General features: G+C 55.1%; 5 protein-coding genes across 5 annotated transcripts; 2 read left to right on the top strand and 3 right to left on the bottom strand.

The window, feature by feature from the left end:
- Positions 1-82: 82 nt before the first annotated feature.
- CPAR01_06200 (RNA recognition domain-containing protein) lies at positions 83-1,380 on the top strand (the record flags this gene model as incomplete). The annotated part of the gene is made up of 3 exons (XM_060490474.1): positions 83-113; positions 174-320; positions 380-1,380. 3 exons carry the CDS (start codon positions 83-85, stop codon positions 1,378-1,380), a joined length of 1,179 nt encoding a protein of 392 aa, XP_060351940.1.
- A 1,255-nt stretch (positions 1,381-2,635) lies between these two features.
- Positions 2,636-4,495, top strand: CPAR01_06199 (uncharacterized protein; the record flags this gene model as incomplete). Its single annotated transcript, XM_060490473.1, has 4 exons — positions 2,636-2,684; positions 2,758-2,888; positions 2,943-4,045; positions 4,108-4,495. The coding sequence occupies 4 exons, from the start codon at positions 2,636-2,638 to the stop codon at positions 4,493-4,495; spliced, it is 1,671 nt and encodes a 556-aa protein (XP_060351939.1).
- Positions 4,496-5,470: 975 nt separating this feature from the next.
- Positions 5,471-7,097, bottom strand: CPAR01_06198 (uncharacterized protein; the record flags this gene model as incomplete). The annotated part of the gene is made up of 3 exons (XM_060490472.1): positions 5,471-6,506; positions 6,641-6,686; positions 6,896-7,097. The coding sequence occupies 3 exons, from the start codon at positions 7,095-7,097 to the stop codon at positions 5,471-5,473; spliced, it is 1,284 nt and encodes a 427-aa protein (XP_060351938.1).
- Positions 7,098-7,611: 514 nt separating this feature from the next.
- CPAR01_06197 (leucine Rich Repeat domain-containing protein) lies at positions 7,612-9,592 on the bottom strand (the record flags this gene model as incomplete). The annotated part of the gene is made up of 2 exons (XM_060490471.1): positions 7,612-8,978; positions 9,031-9,592. 2 exons carry the CDS (start codon positions 9,590-9,592, stop codon positions 7,612-7,614), a joined length of 1,929 nt encoding a protein of 642 aa, XP_060351937.1.
- A 6,100-nt stretch (positions 9,593-15,692) lies between these two features.
- Positions 15,693-18,019, bottom strand: CPAR01_06196 (PHD-finger domain-containing protein; the record flags this gene model as incomplete). Its single annotated transcript, XM_060490470.1, has 3 exons — positions 15,693-15,817; positions 15,878-16,755; positions 16,818-18,019. 3 exons carry the CDS (start codon positions 18,017-18,019, stop codon positions 15,693-15,695), a joined length of 2,205 nt encoding a protein of 734 aa, XP_060351936.1.
- Positions 18,020-18,221: the final 202 nt, after the last annotated feature.

Here is an 18,221-nt window from a genome sequence, read left to right as displayed (position 1 = left end):
TACTCGATCAAGGCGTGTGGGTACAGGCTCGGTTTTCCAGGGACTTTGTCTAACCATTGCTCCCTCAAACACATCAGCAAGAATGGCCCCCGAACTGAGAAAAAGAACCAGATGTAAGTTGCTAAGCTGTGAAAGACCGTTCCTTATTTTTTAAAACTAATATTTGTTGTCAGCCGTCACTGGCAAGGAGCCTGTGGCGAAGAAGGCGGCCAAGGTCGAAAAGGTTGAAAAGGTTGAGCCTGCGACCGAAAAGGCGCCCAAGAAGGTGACCAAGAAGGCCACCAAGGAGGAGAAGGTCGAGAAAGCTCCCAAGCGCAAAGGTGTGTCCCGATTGGATTCTAACAATGTTGCATTGGCTTACCACCATGCTCCCGAGCAGCTCCCGAGGAGGCGCAAGCTTCTCCCGTCGCGGCGAAGAAGCAGAAGCCCGTCAAGGCGAACGCGAAGTCGAAGAAGTCTGCCGCCCCCGCGCCCGCCGAGCCCGTCGAGGAGGAAGAGAAGGAGAAGGAGGCTGAGCCCGAAGCCACCGAGGATGCCGAGACCTCTGTCGTAGCGTTCGAGGAGGAGGAGGATGACGATGAGGAGGTCGACGCTGACATTGCCGCCCTCGCCGCCGGCCTGGACCCGGAGGACGCGCCAGCCGGCGACGGCACCGTCTTCAAGTCGGGCCAGGACGTGGGCAAGGTACCCAAGTTCAAGAAGCAGAAGCAGTTGACAAATGGCAAAAAGGAAGAGCCCGGCGTGGTCTTCATCTCCAGGCTGCCCCACGGCTTCTACGAGCACGAGCTCAAGGGCTACTTTTCACAGTTTGGCAACATCACCCGCCTCCGGCTGGCGCGCAACAAGAAATCCGGCGCGAGCAAGCACTACGCCTTTCTCGAGTTCGCCGAGGCCAGCACGGCCGAGATCGTGGCCAAGACCATGGACAGCTACCTGCTTTTCGGCCACATTCTCAAGGTGAAGACGGTGCCGGCGGACCAGCTGCACGAGGACGTGTGGAAGGGCGCCAACAAGCGCTTCAAGAAGATCCCCTGGCACAAGATCGCCGCCGGCGAGGTGGCCAAGCAGAGGACCGAGTCCGACTGGACGCACAAGGTGTCCAAGGAGGAGAAGAAGAGGCTGGAGCGCGCCGAGAAGCTCAAGGCTATCGGGTACGAGTTTGAGGCGCCCAAGTTGAAGGAGGCTGTTGCGCCGCCGCCTGAGCCCATGGCTGTCGACGCGCCTGAGGAGACCAAGGCTATCGAGGCTGCGCCGGTTGAGGAGGAGAAGAAGGAGGAGGCTGCCAAGGAGGAGGAGGGGAAGGTTGCCGAGGTTGAGACGCCCAAGTCTGCGAAGAAGGCGACGCCCAAGGGCGGCAAGAGGAGAAAGTCCAGGGGTTAAAGAGAGGCTCTTTTTCAATGATATCCCTCGTCACGACGGAACTGTTTCGCTCCATCTCTTGGGGTTTCACGAAAAGTCTTGTGTTTCTTCTGTTGTTTGGCATCAGGTATTCTACTCGTGTTTGTGTCGCTCAGGAGTCGTTGCGTCAAGAACACACAATGGGACATAATTCAATGAGTTCAAGTTAGTATGTGCGCACATAGCGAACCCGTCGCACCCATTTCAACCCAAAAAGTTGGGGGCAAGCACCGGGATTATAAAAGGCGTTTGAATCACTCTACTTCAGCGTCAAAAATGAACAAGTCATTGGGGAAAATGCGCTTGCTCTAGTGATATTTCAGCGAAGGGTAAAATATGTGAAGAAGGAAAGAGGAAACGGGAAAATTTCCGTCAGACGGAGACGCTTCTTGAAGGCTTTGGGCGATAAGATAAGAATGACTAAGCGAGGGGCCCGCTATCTGCCCACCTCAGTCCCATGGTCGTGAACCGTGGACGGACTTGCGCCAGCCGATACAGAGGTGCACTTTGTACGAGAAACAAACAAGCTGTTTGAGGTGTCTTAAACAAGGAAAGATGCCACATTGAATTCTTGTCATGATACTCTGATTCCTAGGCATCGCTTTATACAAGAGTCATCCAAAATTGTTCAACACTAGCAGGTCGAGCCACAGAAAGTGCAAGCCTCAAAGTGTGGCTCGTGTTAGTCAGTTGACCACCTGCTAGGGCCACCGTTTCATGTACCGATTCTGTGCTCATAGCAAACCGTGAAATCCAGCATGAAAACTGCAGGTTTCTTGTCCTTATCATAAGACTGAGAACAGGATAGAGTCCGAATAGCTCAATAAAAAATACATGACTCTCTAGGATAAAAACCACGATTGTGTTTACGATGACAATGTTCACGTCCTGGCTCGACTGGATGGTTCCCAGCGTTTAAGCGCCGTGTCCACCAGGCCTTAGCTAATACACCTCGCTATCGGTACCTTTCTGTGGAGCTCAGTGGCCACCTACCTAGTGTGGGGGACGGGGGAGCAGCACCCTAGGTTCCGCGTGGGAAGTGAACACGCTCGCTAATTTGCGAACCTAGCTTACGTGGTGTAAGTACATGCAAGCCCGCCCAGGTGCAAACTGTCGACATCCCAATTCCCAACCGACCGGACCCTCGAGAAAGAAGAAGAAAAAGAGCTTCCCCCGTTCCCGCGCCCACCAGCTCAAAGGGCTATCCACACCATCCCGATGCATCTGAGAAGACAACATGTCGGCCGCCGCTCCCTCCACTGATCCGGTTCAAAACGCATCTTCAGGTTCGTGACCCCGATTGAATCCTTCCCGCGTGTACGTTGATGCGCGGCCCCAAGCTAACGGGGGACTTTGCAGGGAAGAAGAAGAGCGGCAAGAAGAAGAAGAACAACGCCAACAAGCCCAAGGAACCCATAGACACAGACAGCGCGCCTCCTCCGTCCGAAAATGCAGAGTATGGCGATGATGAACCGGAAACCCCGGTGCAGGTGATACTCCCTTGATCCCCCCGCAAAGCCCAGCTTAGCTGACTGCCATCTTAGGCTTCCGCGCCGATAGAAGAATCCAGCCCCGAACAGTCAACGGATAAAGACACAACAGCCAATGGCTACACGGAACGGCCGACGAGCAACGGACATGCGAATCCCCCGATAGAGGCGGCCGCAGAGGAGCAGGGAACCAACCCCGATGCCACGGCAAAGCTGGACGCCCTCACAAAGGAACGAGAGGCGCTGCGATCAGAGGTCGAGCAATTAAGGAAGCAGCTGGAGACCATTCAGGGAACACACAACGAGACCGTCACCCAGCTCAAGTCGGAACTGGAGGAGACGTCGTCGGCCAAGGAACAGGCAGAAGAGAGCTACCAGGGTCTCCTCGAGCGAGTCAACCACCTCAAGTCGACGCTCGGCGAAAGACTGAAGCGCGATCGCGCCGAGCTGGAAGAGGCCAAGGAGCGCATCGAGGAGCTCGAGTCCCAGAACGAGGAGCTGCAGAATGGCGCCAAGGCATCCGAGGAAGAGGTGGCGAAGCTCCGGGATGAGCTGCAGGACACATCGCGTGAGGCGACAAGTCTGCGCAGCCGAAGCAATCTTTCCCAGCAGAACTGGGTCAAGGAGCGCGAGGAGCTTATGAGGCTGGTCGCCAACCTCAAAGAGGAAGTTGAGACGACGACGAACGCCATGGGCGAGTGGGAGGTCATCGCCATGGAGGAGCGATCCGTCAAGGAGAGCCTGGTCGAGAAGGTGACGGAGCTGGAGGAGCAGATTGCCGGCCTCCGGGACGGCTACGAGAGCGCCGCGTCCGAGCGAGATCAGCAATCGCAGGTCATTGACAACTTGCAAAAGGCCCTTCGCGAAATCCAGGATGCGCGGAAGAAGGAGCTACGGGAGATGGTTGAGACGTCAGAAGAGCAGCTGCAAGCCATGAAGAAGCTTGTGCAAGAGGCGGACACCAGGGCTACCGAGGCCGAATCGGCCAAGGAAACCCTCACCAAGGAGCTCGAGCGCACAGCGCCATTCGAAAAGGAGGTCAAGGAGAAGAACCTCTTGATTGGCAAGCTGCGGCATGAGGCCATTGTGCTCAATGACCATCTCACCAAGGCTCTCCGTTACCTGAAGAAGACAAAACCAGAGGACAACGTTGATAGGTACTGTGACCTCTCTTTGCACTACAGGCCTCAACCGCAGACCAACTAACACACCCCCTTAGACAAGTCGTGACGAATCATCTCCTTCACTTCCTCACTATCGACCGCTCCGATCCCAAGCGCTTCCAGATCCTGCAGGTCATGGCCGGCTACCTCAATTGGACGGACGAGCAGCGCGAGCAGGCCGGGCTCGCCAGGCCGGGCGCGTCGAGCAGCATACTCCGCTTACCGGCCTCCCCCTTCCACCGCACGCCCAGCACCCCGTCGCTGAGCGCCGAGTTCTTTTCCGAGACGCCCACCTCGGCGAACAAGGAGTCCCTCGCGGACCTGTGGGCGGGCTTCCTAGAACGCAGCGCCGAGGAGGGCCTGGATCAGGGCTCGTCGGCGGGGACACCGCGCGATCGCAAGGACAGCGGGAGTAGCGCGGCGACGGGACGGGGCGGCAGCTAGTGGAGGTCGTCGTGGACCGGGTAAGATTTAGTCATGGGGTGAAGAGGTGCAGAGGCGTAGAGGTGGTAAACCCCCCGAAACCCCCCGGATGTATTCATTTCTGCCAGCCTCCGGAGCATAGGGGTGTGCAAAGACCATTATCATTGGGTACCTCTCCTGGGACGGGTGGACGTGTGTGTGTGTGTGTGCGTAGTCGACCCTTCACCGCACTTGCCCAAACAAAACTACAAACAAGTTATAGATATAAGGACCATTAAAGACAAAAAAGAGTTCACCACCGGTGTGGCTACACCTCTTGGTGCTCATGCTGGGACTCGAACTCGGGGTACTCTCGCTAAGCCCGTCGTCGAGTAGGCTGGTTGCTGTATAGATCGATTGTTGACCATGAACCACTCCGCCACCCAGCCAGTTTGACCTGACCCGTCGACCTAGACGGGCGCCTGCTGGCTGGTGATGGGAATGGAGCTCGGGAGGATATGAAGGTTTGCTCTGTGTGGTTATTCGGGTTTGTGTATTCAGGTGGCGGGGGAGGGTTATCGGGTGAATGTTTGGTAAAGAGTGTATAGTAATTACGGCGCGGCGAGTGCCAGCTCTGTCTGCTTTCTTTCTGGCCATACCTGCTCCATCTGAGGGATTTTGTTCTTTTTCCTGGCAGAGTAAGAGGGCCTGGTGTTACTACGGCACGAGACGATTGGAATCAAGGTTACGATGGGATAAGGTAATCGAGGCACAAGAAGGGATAAGTTGGGAACATGGGCTCATAGAATTACTTTGCGATGGATGACTGGCCCTTGAGACGTATCAGACACCAACATTACTTCTCTTCTGGTTCACGCAAAGCTCATCGCGTCCAGACCCATCCATAATTATATGCTTCTTTCTTATTCTCTACATAAGATGCTGCAGTGGCTATCTATACACCACCACGCATCAACTCTAAAACTTCCAGAAGGTCAAGAAGACACACCACGCCGCTCATTGCGCAGTGCCTTCCGGCTGTCGAAACACCCCCTCGGTATAACTCTCAGCATCGCTCGTGACCTGCTGTATATTAATCCTATTCTCCAGCGCATCGTTCACACTCTCGACAACCTCCCTCTCCTCCATGGCATCGCGCACCATCTGGCCCTCGCGCAACCAATACGCCTGACTCCGCGCCCGCAGCTCCTCGTCGCGCATCGACGTATTCTTGACGATACCCAGCGCGTTCAGCTTGCTCTTGACCGTCGTCAGGGCGCGGTTGCTCGCCTCGATGCGCTCCGCTTCCGAAGGCGGCAGGACGAAAGCGCGGCGGGTGCCAGAGAGGAACAGGAGAGCGCCGATGCCGACGTCGAGGGCCGCGAGGGCGATGTAGCGCAGCGCGCGAGCGCGCCAGTAGAAGAAGTCCATGTCCTGGAGGCGGAGGGCCGCGGCGTTGGCAGAGTAGTCGTACTGGCCTACGAGGACGGCGTCTGCTGCGGCGAGGGCGGCGGCGGCCATTGTGGCGTGGGAGCGCCAGCGAGCGCCATCGCGGCCGGTGAAGGTGGAGGAGGTGACGGCGGCGAGGGCGATGAGGTTGACGAGATGGGGGAGGATGATGGCGGGAAGGGCGTAGTAAAAGTAGGACTTGGGGTCCTCGGACTTGCAAAAGGGGCAGTCTGCGAGGGCGGCGGGGCCGAGCTGCAGGTAGAGGAGGCGGGACTCGAGGTTGACGAAGCGGGCGCGGAGGCGCTCGTCGGCAGCGGTGAGGGCGGATTCCGGGCGAAGGGAGGACAGGCGGTTGAAGAGGACGTTGACGGGGATCTGGAGGCGGGACTGGGTGAGAGTGAATAGGTTCTCCGGGGCCAGGGGCGGGAGGGTCTTGACGAGGTAGACGATTACGATGATGGTGAGGATGGCGAGGGCGCGGGCTATGCGGGGCGGAGGGGGGGTCGGTTCGCCGCTGTGTTGGGAGGCATTGCGAATAGATTTGTAGGCTGAGATTGCCTTGGGAAGGAGGATCGGACCGAAGACGAGAAGCAGAGAGCGGATTCTGCAGTTGTGGTAGTTGTGCTATTAGTTTTAATCCTCCTGACGGGCATTGGTGGTGATGTCGCGAATTTGGCGATGATGTAGTTTGGGGTATGGGGTGCGTGAGAGCGGAGGGAGGGACATGTGGCTACTTACTCTGACCAGCCAAATGCCATGACGGGCCAACGACGGCGGCGACTTGCTTTCGAGCAAGCGCTTTTACGTGATGCGTCCAAGTACCAAGTCGGGGGAGCTTCTCGAGAAAGAGAAAAGGAAGTCGAGAATTTCCGTACCTTACTTGGAGCTCGAGGCTGACAAGTGTTCTTTTTTTGGAGGTTGATAGTTTGAGGACGGGGTCAGCGCGTAAGGCTGCACCGAGGCCACGGTATGAGAGGGAAAAGATGAGTTAACTTTCTGCCAAGAGCTGATCTGGCTTACCTAAGGTGAGATTTTCTAGGCGACAGAAGTTAGGAGCGCATCCCGGTGCAGGGGTATGCTGGCCTTGAAGGTTCGCTGTGACGGCACGATGATGTAGCCACTGCAGGTACGCTGAGAGCTTCTTGATTTCCAGCCATTGTTTACTGCGACAGGAATGGCAATAGCAACCCGACATCGTAGGAGAACAAGGCCACAAAAATCACCACTAGGTTCCATTTATCAAACAGAAACATTGGGTTCAACTTAGCATAAAGATTAGATACTATGCTATTCGTTTCAATAACGTACATCAAAGCCATGTCATTGATCGTCGCTGATGCTGTTTTCTTGCTTGCAGAGGCCGTCAAAAGCTGCTTCTTTTCCACCCATCTTTTTGGCCTTTTTTAGCCCGCCACAGCTCCGAGTATCATTGACCATTTCCCGCCCCGAAAATCAAATGCACTTTTTTGGTTTTGGTATCCCGACTCCGTACGATGAATGATGAAAGAGGAGAGAAGAGAGAAGAAAGGAAAAGAAAACTGAAAAGAAAATAGAAACAACAAAAACCAAGGCCAAGGCTAAGGCGAGGGAATCAAATGCTGATGATGCTGGTCGCTTGTTTTTCGGTCGATGCATTCAAATGCAGATGCTTTCCCTTTCCCTTTTCTCCTATTTCGATTTCCCATGCGATTTTGCGATGTGCATGTGATTCATAGCTTGCGTCCAAACATAAAGGACCCGTACATACCGCCGACTTCGGCGCGCGCGACCGGGATCTTGCGCATGCCCCAGTTGTCGGCGCCAATCTTCCACCACCGGTAGCCGCGGTCCTGGTCCTTGCGGTGGTCCTGCATTCGGACCATCCAGCATCGGCTTCCGATCTCCTGCAGGGACCAGCCGACGCGCTCCAGTGCCCTATTCCGAGATAGGCTCTTGAAAGATTGCTCCGAGATCTCAACCACCTCGAGTGGCACCGAGCTCGGTTTTAGCAGCGAGTTTCGGCTCGAAAACAAATCCACAATATCCAACTCGCTGCCCCAGAGGTCCGAAAGGTCCAGGTATCGGATTGTGTGGGGCTCCTCCTGCTTCTTCTCGTCCGCCGGCTCAAGCAGCTTAGCGGCGGCATTGACATCCATGTCGCGCCCGACGGCGAGCTCCTCCAAATACTTGGTCAGAGGTCGCAGTAACTCAAGGTGCGAGTCATCCATGCGGCTACCCTTTAGGCTCAAAGACCGAAGCGTCTTGGGCAGCACAGGGATGAGCTGCGAAACGTCCTCCACATCCAGAAGTTGGTGACTCCGAGCATCGGTAGCCACGCTCAGGTAGACGAGGTTCCTGACCGCCGGATGAGTCGCAAGGAAGTTGATAACGGTGGGAGCCGTGAGCAGTGTGCACTTGGCGAGGTTCAAGTGGGTAATCTTGGCCGTCTTCGGGATGGCCTGCAGCGCTCGGTCGGTGATCTTGGTCTGGGCAAGGTCCAGGTGCGTGACGTTGGTGAGACGTGGCATGATCTTCTCGAAAAGCGCGGGAGGGAGCGTCAGGCACTTGTGAAGTGAGAGGCGAGTAATCGAAAGCGTCTCGGGCCAGTCCATGTCTACCAGAGATGCAAAAGAGTTCTTGAAAGACGGCGATGTGCACCCGGCGAAGTCCAAAGCCTGCAGGCGAGGCATGCCGAAGAAGAGCTTCTGCATCACCTCAGCGCCGAGGTCATCGTCAATATGCTCCATAGCCAGGAACTCTTGGAGGTGCGGTGTAAGCTCCAAGCATTGTAATAATGTCTCCTCCGTCAGGTTCCGCGTGCCCTTGCGCTCGCTGGCAGACTCGAAAAGAGTCGCGTTATTGAAGTGGCTGAAGTCGATGCGCCGTACAATGGTGCCTAGTGCAGGGTGTGTTGTGATGTTGGACAGGAACTTGCGGAAGATTCTCGAGTGAGGAATGGTAATGTGCTTGTACAGGGTGTTGAGGGTTGCGGCGTGCACCGATCTCGAGGTCAGAAGCAAGGACATCAAGTCGACGTTGCGGCGCGCAGTGCCGTACGGCGGAGGGATGTCAAGGACCAGGAGCTCGATAATGGATCCTTTGATATTGTCAGCTTCGCGATTTTCTATGATAAAAGACCGTGAACGTACCTAGAATCTCCAATGGCAGTCTCTCCATGGGCGCGCGGCAGTTGGTAGGCTTGTTGCCCTTGGGTGAAGGCGGAGGAGTGCTCCATGACATGTGCAGTGCCTGGAGGTCACTGAAGCTCTTGCTAGCCGTCTTGCCCTTGACATTGATTTGCTTCCAGCCCTTGAAGCTGGAAGCAGGATACCAGCCGCCATGAAGTCTGCTGCTGGGGTGGGTGACGGGGGGCATGAACTGGACTTCAGCCATCTCGAGGGAAGGTGAGGCGATCGGCGAGGGTGAGGCAGAGGAGTCGTCGAACACGGCGTTGGTTGCTTTCTGTGCGTAGGAAGAGACTTTTGAGGAAGTGAACGTCTGGGCTAAGTCGGAGTCGTTCTCGCGAATGGACGAGAAAGAGGATCTGCCATTCTTTTCCGGGGTAGCAGGTCGGTGCGGCTCTGGGCTGTCCATTTTGTATTCGACGAGAGTCTGAGTGTGGTTGTGGCCTGTCGGAGGAGTGCCTGGGGGGGTGTGTAAGGTGTGGTCCTGGGACGAGGTTTGCGGTTGGAGAAGTCGCGGAGAAGCCATGGCTGCAGGACTTTACTTTGACCTTGAAGGTCCGGGTCGCTGCGCTCGTTGTTTCAATGGTTTGCTCGACACACCACCAAACGCACACACGTTTTCTCCACTGTCTTGGTTTTTTTCTTTCCCTTTCTTTCTGAACAAGCCGGGGTAAGGTAGAAAGAGACTAGTCGTATGGCAAAGCGTAAAAAAAATGTGTGAGCTGCAATGTAGGAAAGACGAGACCGGGGGCCCGGGTCCGTCGACAGAGCAAGCCAGAAGCGACTTTTCTATTAGTCAAAGACCGGGGCTTTTAGGTAAGAGGAAGTTATGGTGATGCGGGGAAGATGGTGGTTTGGCGTGTTCAGGTGGTCCAACCTCAACCGTTTGTGATGTTACTAGACCAAGACCAGGGAACGTTGGAACTTGGGGAAAGGAGTCGAGACGAGGGGGTGAAGGGAGTGCGTGGCACAAGACAAGACGTGCTCTTCGCAATCGTTGAGGTGATATTGGTGTGGGAAAGGGAGAGGGAAGTAGATACTCTATGTATAAGGGTGTATACGGGGCGTGAGAATCAAGAGACAGGGGCGGATTGGGATAGAGTCATCCAACGGATCGCGTCTGGGCTGGATTAGGATCAGGATATCGGGTTGGATGGGCTGGGTTTAGATCCTTGGGAGTTTGGGACTGGGCGTGTACTTCGTACAGTAGGGTAACCAGTATCGCAAGAGGCAGGTTGGGGTTGAGGACGTCTCGTTAATGTCATGCGGAATAGTGGCTTGCACTGGGCGTTAGTAGCCGGGCGTGTGTGTGAGTGTGAGCGGCCCGCAGATTAATATAGCAAGTTGAAGAGGCAAAGGGTTGCTCTTGGCCAAAAATTGGGTAATGGAAACAAAGGAATGGAGACTTGCCTCGTCACATGAGCATCCAGAGCTTCATCCAAATGGAGGCGGAGCCTTGTCCGTACATGACACGGCGCGGTACGGCAGTACTGGCGTGCCGCCCCCAGGTGACATGCTTTGCTTCCTCGTGCTCACGGACGGTAGACGATGTCCGTCGGGTATGGTGGTCCATGTCAAGGTCCATGGTCCAGGGACATGAACCGGTCAAACAACACCAGGTCCGGATGGGAAAATAGAACGAATGGGCTGGCGAAGGAGAAAAAATGCTGGCGACACGAAGCAGGCTGGCAACCAACCATTGGACGGGTATTTGGTAATGGGAATGTCATGGGTGTGTCGGGTTGAGCCAGTAGGCAATGAGCTGAAGCATAACATCATTGCTCAGGTTTGTTCAGTCATTAAACGAATGCGCAAGATGTGTCAAGGAATGGTCGTCTTCCGCACTTGTCCAACCTTGCCCCGGACAGGCCGTTGTCTGACTGGATGTAGCCATAGCCATCGCGGGTTGCGAAGATGGTAACTCGATGAGCAGGTAGGGTGATGTAAAGGTCAGGCAACGGAGTTGAATTGACTACAGCGAGCCGCGACCATAGCGCACGGAAGATGAGCGGCTGGCAAGGTAAAGTCGGTCGATGGTGGTCGGTCATTCGGTCCCGCTAGAAAGATAGAAAAAAAGAAGAGAAAAAAAAACCGAGAGAAAAGATCGGGGCCCAGAACCGAGTCCAAGGGAACATGGATGATGGTTCGGGATTCGTAGAAGAAGAAAAAAAAAAAAAAAAAAGGGACGATCCAATTCCACATCAGAAAAGGACGGGGAAGAGACTGGGAGAAGTGTGAGCGTGACTGTATGACAGCACACGCTGGGGCCGAGAGCTGCGCAGAGCTGAGAGCCGGGTCACGTCTGGGAGCTGAACTGGCTGCGTGGTTGTGTAATTGAAAAGCTTGGCTTGGGGAAGTGATCAGATGAGGCGAAGAAGTGCGGTTCGGAAACGTAATGGATACAATTGTCGACTAATGGAAACTGGGAAAACTTTTTAGAATGACTCCAATGCTCTCCAAGCTCTCCAATGCTTCCCAATGCTCGCTCTCAAAAAGTCGAGTCACGCAAGTACCCTAGAGGACGTCAGATTACCTAAGCCCAGACTTTGCAGAAAGTACCTGCCTTGCCCTCCACTCCTTCTACTCCTGAATTCTGTGTGCCTGCTGCCCTGCTCGCATTTTGATGCAGCGTCACATTGCCTTTGGGGACGTACCTTACGGTACGAAGTACCTCACTCTGTACCGCAACGCAACCTCTCTAGGTGCATAAGAATAAAAGCAAATCGACAACGACATCCAAATCCAAGACACCTCTTGCAGCAAACGCAGCCTCTTGCGCCAGAGATCGTCGACGACAAGACTTGATCTCCGGTAAGATGAGGAAATCTCACTCCCAGACACGCACACCGTTACCCTCACACAGTGACACAGAGTCACGCCAGGAAAGAGCATCTCCTCGGCTCGGCATTTCCAGGCTCTAAGGAGCGCGGTGCCAGCGGCGCTCCATCTCAAACACCGAGAGAGCCCGCTAACATTCCATCTCTGTCACTGTGAGCTTTGGTGTTTGCGATGTCGCTGACTACGTAGTGTAATCCACGACAAAGCCGACAGAAGACCGGTACCGCACCCGAGACGGCCGTTCCGGTTGTCGGATGGTCGCCCGATCGGAACCACACAACGACCACGCACCTCTGACCAAAGGGAAAACGACAACCACGAATTTCTGTCCAGTTCCCCAGAAATCCGGATAGACAGGGACAGACAGGAGTGCTTGGCATTTCAAAACCGTTCTTCGACCGGATACGGACGGGATGCTCCAGGGCCACCTCATCAATCGGTCATCTGACCTTTCACTGCCGGAACGAAGCGAGCAGAACAGAAAATCGGGCTGTGCGCCAAAGCGAGCACGCGCCTTCTTTTCAGGCAGGCAAAAAAATTGAGTCTGAGGCGGTACCAAAGACCCAAGGGGGTTCCGAGCTGAAAAGCGAAAAGGCCCGCCTGGAAGGTCTTCCCGAGCGCAGGGCGAGCAGTTCCCCAGGTCTCGAGTACCGTCCCCGGGTAGATCATTAGACGTCCATGCCAGTCTGGTATACAGAGCAAGAATCGATCACGGTCAACTATATTGCAGCTCTCTACTGTACCCATGCAACTGACTGGGTAGTGAGTATCCGGACCTCCCTGGCTCTTACACCTGCGCTCGCACGCAGGAATAAGCCCAGACAAGACGTACAAGTCTCAAGACTCCTGGCGTCTGTCTGTCTGCAGATCTAGCCCTCTCACCATTTGATGCCGCCGACGGCGTTGTCTCTCCTTGCTCAGACCCTGTTACCTGCTACGGTAGCACAAGAAACGGAAAGGCAGGAGAGCAGACAGGTACGAAGCACTCGTACGAATGAGCGGGAAGATCCTAGCACCCGTGGCATCCTAGCGGATCTCCGTTTGGCGGGCTCGAAAAAGGTCGGGGTCGCTGGGGGCCGCGTGGTGTTGCCCCAGATTATCCACCCCTGAAAGCCAGAGGCTAGTTTAAAGAGAGAAGGCCAGAGAAACAAGCGTGACAGAAGTTCAGAACCGAGGCCAACCGCCTTGTGCCACCCTGTCGGCGTTGGGTCTAGCTCGGTTTAGTTCCAGCATCATGTGTGCTTTTCATCGACTCCTAGACCTAAAGAGAGAGAGCTGCAAAACTGTAAAAGCGAAGCATCGGACCTCACACCCACCCAGTTGTTATTGTTGGCCCTGTCGCCGCCTTCGATGTTCAATTTACTTACTAACTGCTGAAACTGAGAGAATCCAGTCTGATGACCACAATAAGATGAGCGTCGAAACCGAGAAACCCGTGGAATCCGACACAGCCGTCTTAGGCGTCACGCGCATTGCAAAAAGCAGAAAGAAAAAGGGACAAAAAACAGGGCGTGCAAGGCTGCAAGCAAGCGTATTGCCGGATCAAAATCTGTCCAAAACACCAATGCCGTATACGCCGTACACGCCGTAGTAGTCATTAGTCGAGAAAGCGAAATGTCTCCATCTCCCCATCGAATGGCGCCATGCTTTGCTCGCACGTTTTGTCAAAAAAGAATACCTAAGCCAGGGCTCAGGGGGGGCTTGACACCAAATGCCAATGCCAATGCCTTGGGTGTTTCTCATGACTTGCCCCCAACCCCGTCATGGTGCTTTTGCTGTTAGTCATAGTAATAGCTCTTGTAGTCATGGTTTTCCCTTTAGTGGTCGGTCACGCGCAACGTAGAAACAACAACAGTACCACAAAACGACGATACTAACCAAGTTCCAACCCCCCTCCCCCCTTCTCCAGACTCCCCATCTCCGGCATCTCTGGAACAGGTCTGAGAAATAGGTCGACCTAGCGGGTGCTGGGGTACTTGACTTCTCCAAGTATCCGTAGTACAGACGAAAGTCCCTTGGAGGCGAGGTTCCGTCAAAGTCAGAGGGGGTCTTCGCGTACCTGGTGCATGTCTTACCATCTCTGTTGGTTTTGCCAATTGACGAATTATTGGGCAGGCGTGCGGCATAACCTTCCCCAAACTACAAAGTCGCAAGCTCGGGTTTGTCCCACAGTCAAGTTGACAACACATACACAACCTACGAAAAAAAGATGCCTGCCCGCTCGTACCCTCCAGCCAGCCAGCCAGCCAGCCAGCCAGCCACTCAGGACCCGTCAAAATTACCCCAGGTTTTCCCCTCAAAAAACTATTCCCATATCGTATCTAAACCAGACCAGACTCGGATAGGAAAGTTGTACTACCTTGCCTCGGACAACGGCACACCCTCAAGGCACGCGCCTAAGGTAGCCTCACCACTTAGCCTCAGATCACTTATTCGCCGCCTGCACTCCCCTCAGCTTCACGCCCAACGCAACTACTCCTATGGACAGTAGTGTTCTGAAGCGCCCACCCCCTTTTTTTGGTTTTCTTTGATTGTCAAGAAATTTTCCAAAGAGCCAAGAGGTGGGGATGTTTACCCCGGAAAACCACATCCCAGCCCCAAATGAATATGTGACATGTCACAGCCAGGGCAATCTTCTTTCTTTCTGTTTCTACCATGGGGTCGTCGATATTTGTACTCCCCCATTCTTTTTGTTCACCGACTTATCGAGGTCACAAAAATAAGGGTGGCCGTTCATCAACTTGTCGAGAAGGGCACATCCTACCTGCCGTACCCTGAGTGAGGTCTGGCCAAATTCGGGCATTGGCGGCGCCGAACCCTAGATGCCAAAGGCCGTTCTGCTCGCCACCATCTGTGTCTCCTCTCCATAAACTTGATGAAACCAAGGGCCTAGACCGCGTTGACATTTCTCACCTCGAAAGCGAAAGGGAATTATCCCACCGGAGGCCCCCTGCATCACGGTAATAGATAGCTTTCCCCCCGCAATCCCCCGGGTTTCGCTTCACCGCATTTGCTCGGTCAAAATTGAAAAAAGTCACGATGTCATGCATTTTGCACACCTCTCCTTCTTAACGAGCTCCCTCCCCCTTTTCTCCTCCGGACGAGCAGGCAGGAGGAGCTTCAGGTCCGACGCCCGGCTTAGCTTCCGCGGCGGGAAAACCCACGGGGTATGCAACTCTCGTGGGGCCAAAGCACCGGGGAAGAGCGGCATGAAAGCCAGAACGCAAGAAACCGTCCGAAGAAGAGATATGCCTTTTCTCTTCCCCACGAGCCGAGTAATGGGGTATTTCTCAAGACATAAGGAATCCTCAATGGCGGGGAAATAAGGTGCTCAAGTCATGGGGAAACGTTTGAACCGTTTTGAGCCGTAGCTCTCAATTATTCGTAGATGCTCGTCTAATCCCCAGCGAAAAAGGGACTGCCGACCGTGGCCAGTTGCAGATGACGGGTTACAAGACAAGAACGCTTCGACATGACGGGCCAGATTGCTGACTCTGTGTGTCCCAAACAACCCAGTTGAACAACTCCAAAAAGAAAGAAAGACACCGCGCGCCTCTTGCCATCCCAGTAATATGTACTTTTTACTCCATTCCCAAAGGGGCAGCAAGTTTGTATGTGTCTTGAGCCACTTGAATCCATTTCCCACAACGAACCCCCGATGCTTCAAAGGTATCCAGGACATTGCGCCCGACTTCCATGCCAAACGGCAGAATGCAAACCAACGCCATATGGAATGTGGTATATACCACCTCTGAGTTGCCCATTACATTTACTTCGTAACAACCGACTCAGGCGTAAGGAGGTCGTGGCTTGCCCGAGATACTGGGGGAATTTGGCAGCACGTTGTACTTGTGGCTGAGCTTCTTGCCCGACTTCGAGAACTTTTGCAGGCACACCTCGCAATACCATTTCGCTGGTTCGACGTTAGTATACGAGCACCAGCGGTCAACCACAAACGGATATCAAAACTTACAGCTTCCGGTAGGTGCCACCTTGAGGCCTACGCAGTTGAGATGGAACCATTCCCGCTCGCAGTTTGCTGCGTCACAGGCAACCATTTCGCCGTAGCTTACACCTTGGCAGTAGCAATACGTCGGCTCATCCTCCGTGTAATCGTAGCTGCGTTTGCCCGCCTGGAACTCCGATTCATCTACATCGTCACTCTCTTCGGGCTGGCCCGCTGCCTTGGCAGTCTTTGTGTTAATGACCGCGCTGCTCTTCTTCCGTTTGCTGGCCTTCGTGCCGTCCGTAGTGCGGGCTGACTTAGGCCTTGCTGCCTCCTGGAAGGTCGCCATGGCTGGTGTTGAAGGCTTGCTGGCGCGTCCACTCTTTGTCACTGTCGCAGCGGTGACCGTCTGACCAGTTGGTGCCGGTGTCTCCACTGGCGTCTCCGGCTCCTCGGGCTTCGGTGTTTCCTTCTTTTGCTTCGCCGCCGGAATACTTGGCTTGATGCTCGGTTCAGCCGTATCGGGCTCTTTCTTTGTCGGTTCTGGCACCGGCGGCGCGGAGGGCTCCTTGAACGCAGCTTTTACTTCGGCTGCAGGCTTCGGCAAGACAGGAAGAGGCACCGCTTCGGGTGTCGGTGGAGGCAGGGGTGCCGCGGTCGTGGCCGCTCCGTTAGGCTTGGTTCCTGAAGCAGCCGACGGCGGCCGAGACTGTTTACCGCCTTCCACAGCTGCTTGTTGTGTGGTGCTTTGCTTGGCCCTCGAGGCAGTGGGAGGTTTGGGAGCTGGGGGTACAGGGGTCACAGTCATCGGCGCGGGGGAGCCTCGAGGCAACACTGGGTCAGGGAAGTTGCTCATTACAGGAGACGAAGCAACCGACGGAGACATGCCGGCGGCTCCATTCTTGCTATAAGAGACATCAGTACATAGTCTTTGACGGCAATTTGTCGCAAACAGAAGGATACAAACCTCTTCTTTGCTTGACCGGTACCCGTCGGCAGTGCCTTTCGCTTCTTCGGACCGCCACCTTCTGGCGCTGGGGTCTCTCTCGGGCTTGTCGTCTTGGCCTTCGAAGCTGTGGCTCCAAAGACGGTGCTCATGGCCCGCTCCGCTGCGTTGTTTCCACTGGGAGTTTTCTCGACTTTGCGCCTCTTGGGTTGCGGCGCGGCTCCGTTCGTGTTGCCATTTGTTGAAATTCCCAAGCCGACGTTGGCAGCAGCTTCAGCTGCCTTGCGCGCCTTGCCACCTCCATGGCCCTTCTTCGTCGGTTCTGGTTTGCTGCGACCTTCAGCGTCGTCAAGTTCGGATTCATGAGGCTGAGCCTGCGTTTTCTGACTCTTCTTAGCTTGGACAGCCTGCTTGCGTGCGTCGCTTCGAGCAGCGGCCTCCTCAGCTAGCTGTTGAGCGGCTGCCGAGATCGCAGCAGCTCCCTCACGCCGTGAGCGCTCAGTATGTGCCGCCTTGGTGGCAGCTCGATTCTCAGGGTATGCCCAATGGGTATCGCTCCCCCACTTCGCCTCGTCGCTAAACTCGTTCTCTACGTGCGGCCAGACATCGTCAATCCGGGCCAGCTGTTTCTGAAGGGCATCGTTCGCGGTCGAGATGACATGGTTCTTCTCTTCCAATGACCCGAGCATCTCCTGAATCTTGTAGGCCGTCTGTCGGAAAAGCTGTCTACGGGGGAAGTTGCTCGGGTCGTAGATGGATGTCGCGTAGGAGCCGTCGGTCGAGGGAGCTGGGGGAGGAGCCGGGCCACCCAAAGGGACTCCGCTGGAGCTGTTCTGTGCACTCATTGGGGCCGACGCAGGTGCGACACTGCTGGAAGCATCATTCACTGGTCGGGGCTGTGGAAGAGGGGCATTCATGGCAGCGTCGACGAGCTTGAAGAGCGCATCCTCGGGAGCAAATATTTTGGCATCGACCTCTTTCAGAAGTGTAAAGTGTCGGACGAGCTCTTTCGGGAGGGCCGCAATGGCATCGGAGAAGTAGGATATAGCAGGAAAAATGTCGATGGGCTGGTCAGAAGCAGAACCGCCAGCAAGTGAGTCTCGGCCGTTCGCTGATCCTCGAAGGCCAGAGGAGACGCGCGGGGGGTTGGTTCGTGTCTGTCGAACGGGTTGAGACCTCCGACTTGAGGGAGTATCCCCCGACGACGTCTTTGCCGACTTCATCGCGACGTCGATCGGCGTGCCGCGAGGAACGCGCGAGGTCGAATGTCGTAGTGAGAGAGAGCGAGGGTCTGGCGCAGTGACGGACGTAGAGAAACGGGTGCGGTGGGAGGGAAGAGTAAAGTTTAGAAGGTTCTCGTGTCAGTGGAAACGAGAATTTTGAAATTTGAGAAAGAATTTGACAATCCTAAGGCATTCTGATCGA

The sequence above is a fragment of the Colletotrichum paranaense genome, assembly GCF_030867605.1.
Source record: "Colletotrichum paranaense strain IMI 384185 chromosome Unknown Scaffold_4.1, whole genome shotgun sequence".
Taxonomy (NCBI): domain Eukaryota; kingdom Fungi; phylum Ascomycota; class Sordariomycetes; order Glomerellales; family Glomerellaceae; genus Colletotrichum; species Colletotrichum paranaense.
Note: the sequence above shows the minus strand (reverse complement) of the source record. Positions and strands in the feature narration are given on the sequence as shown.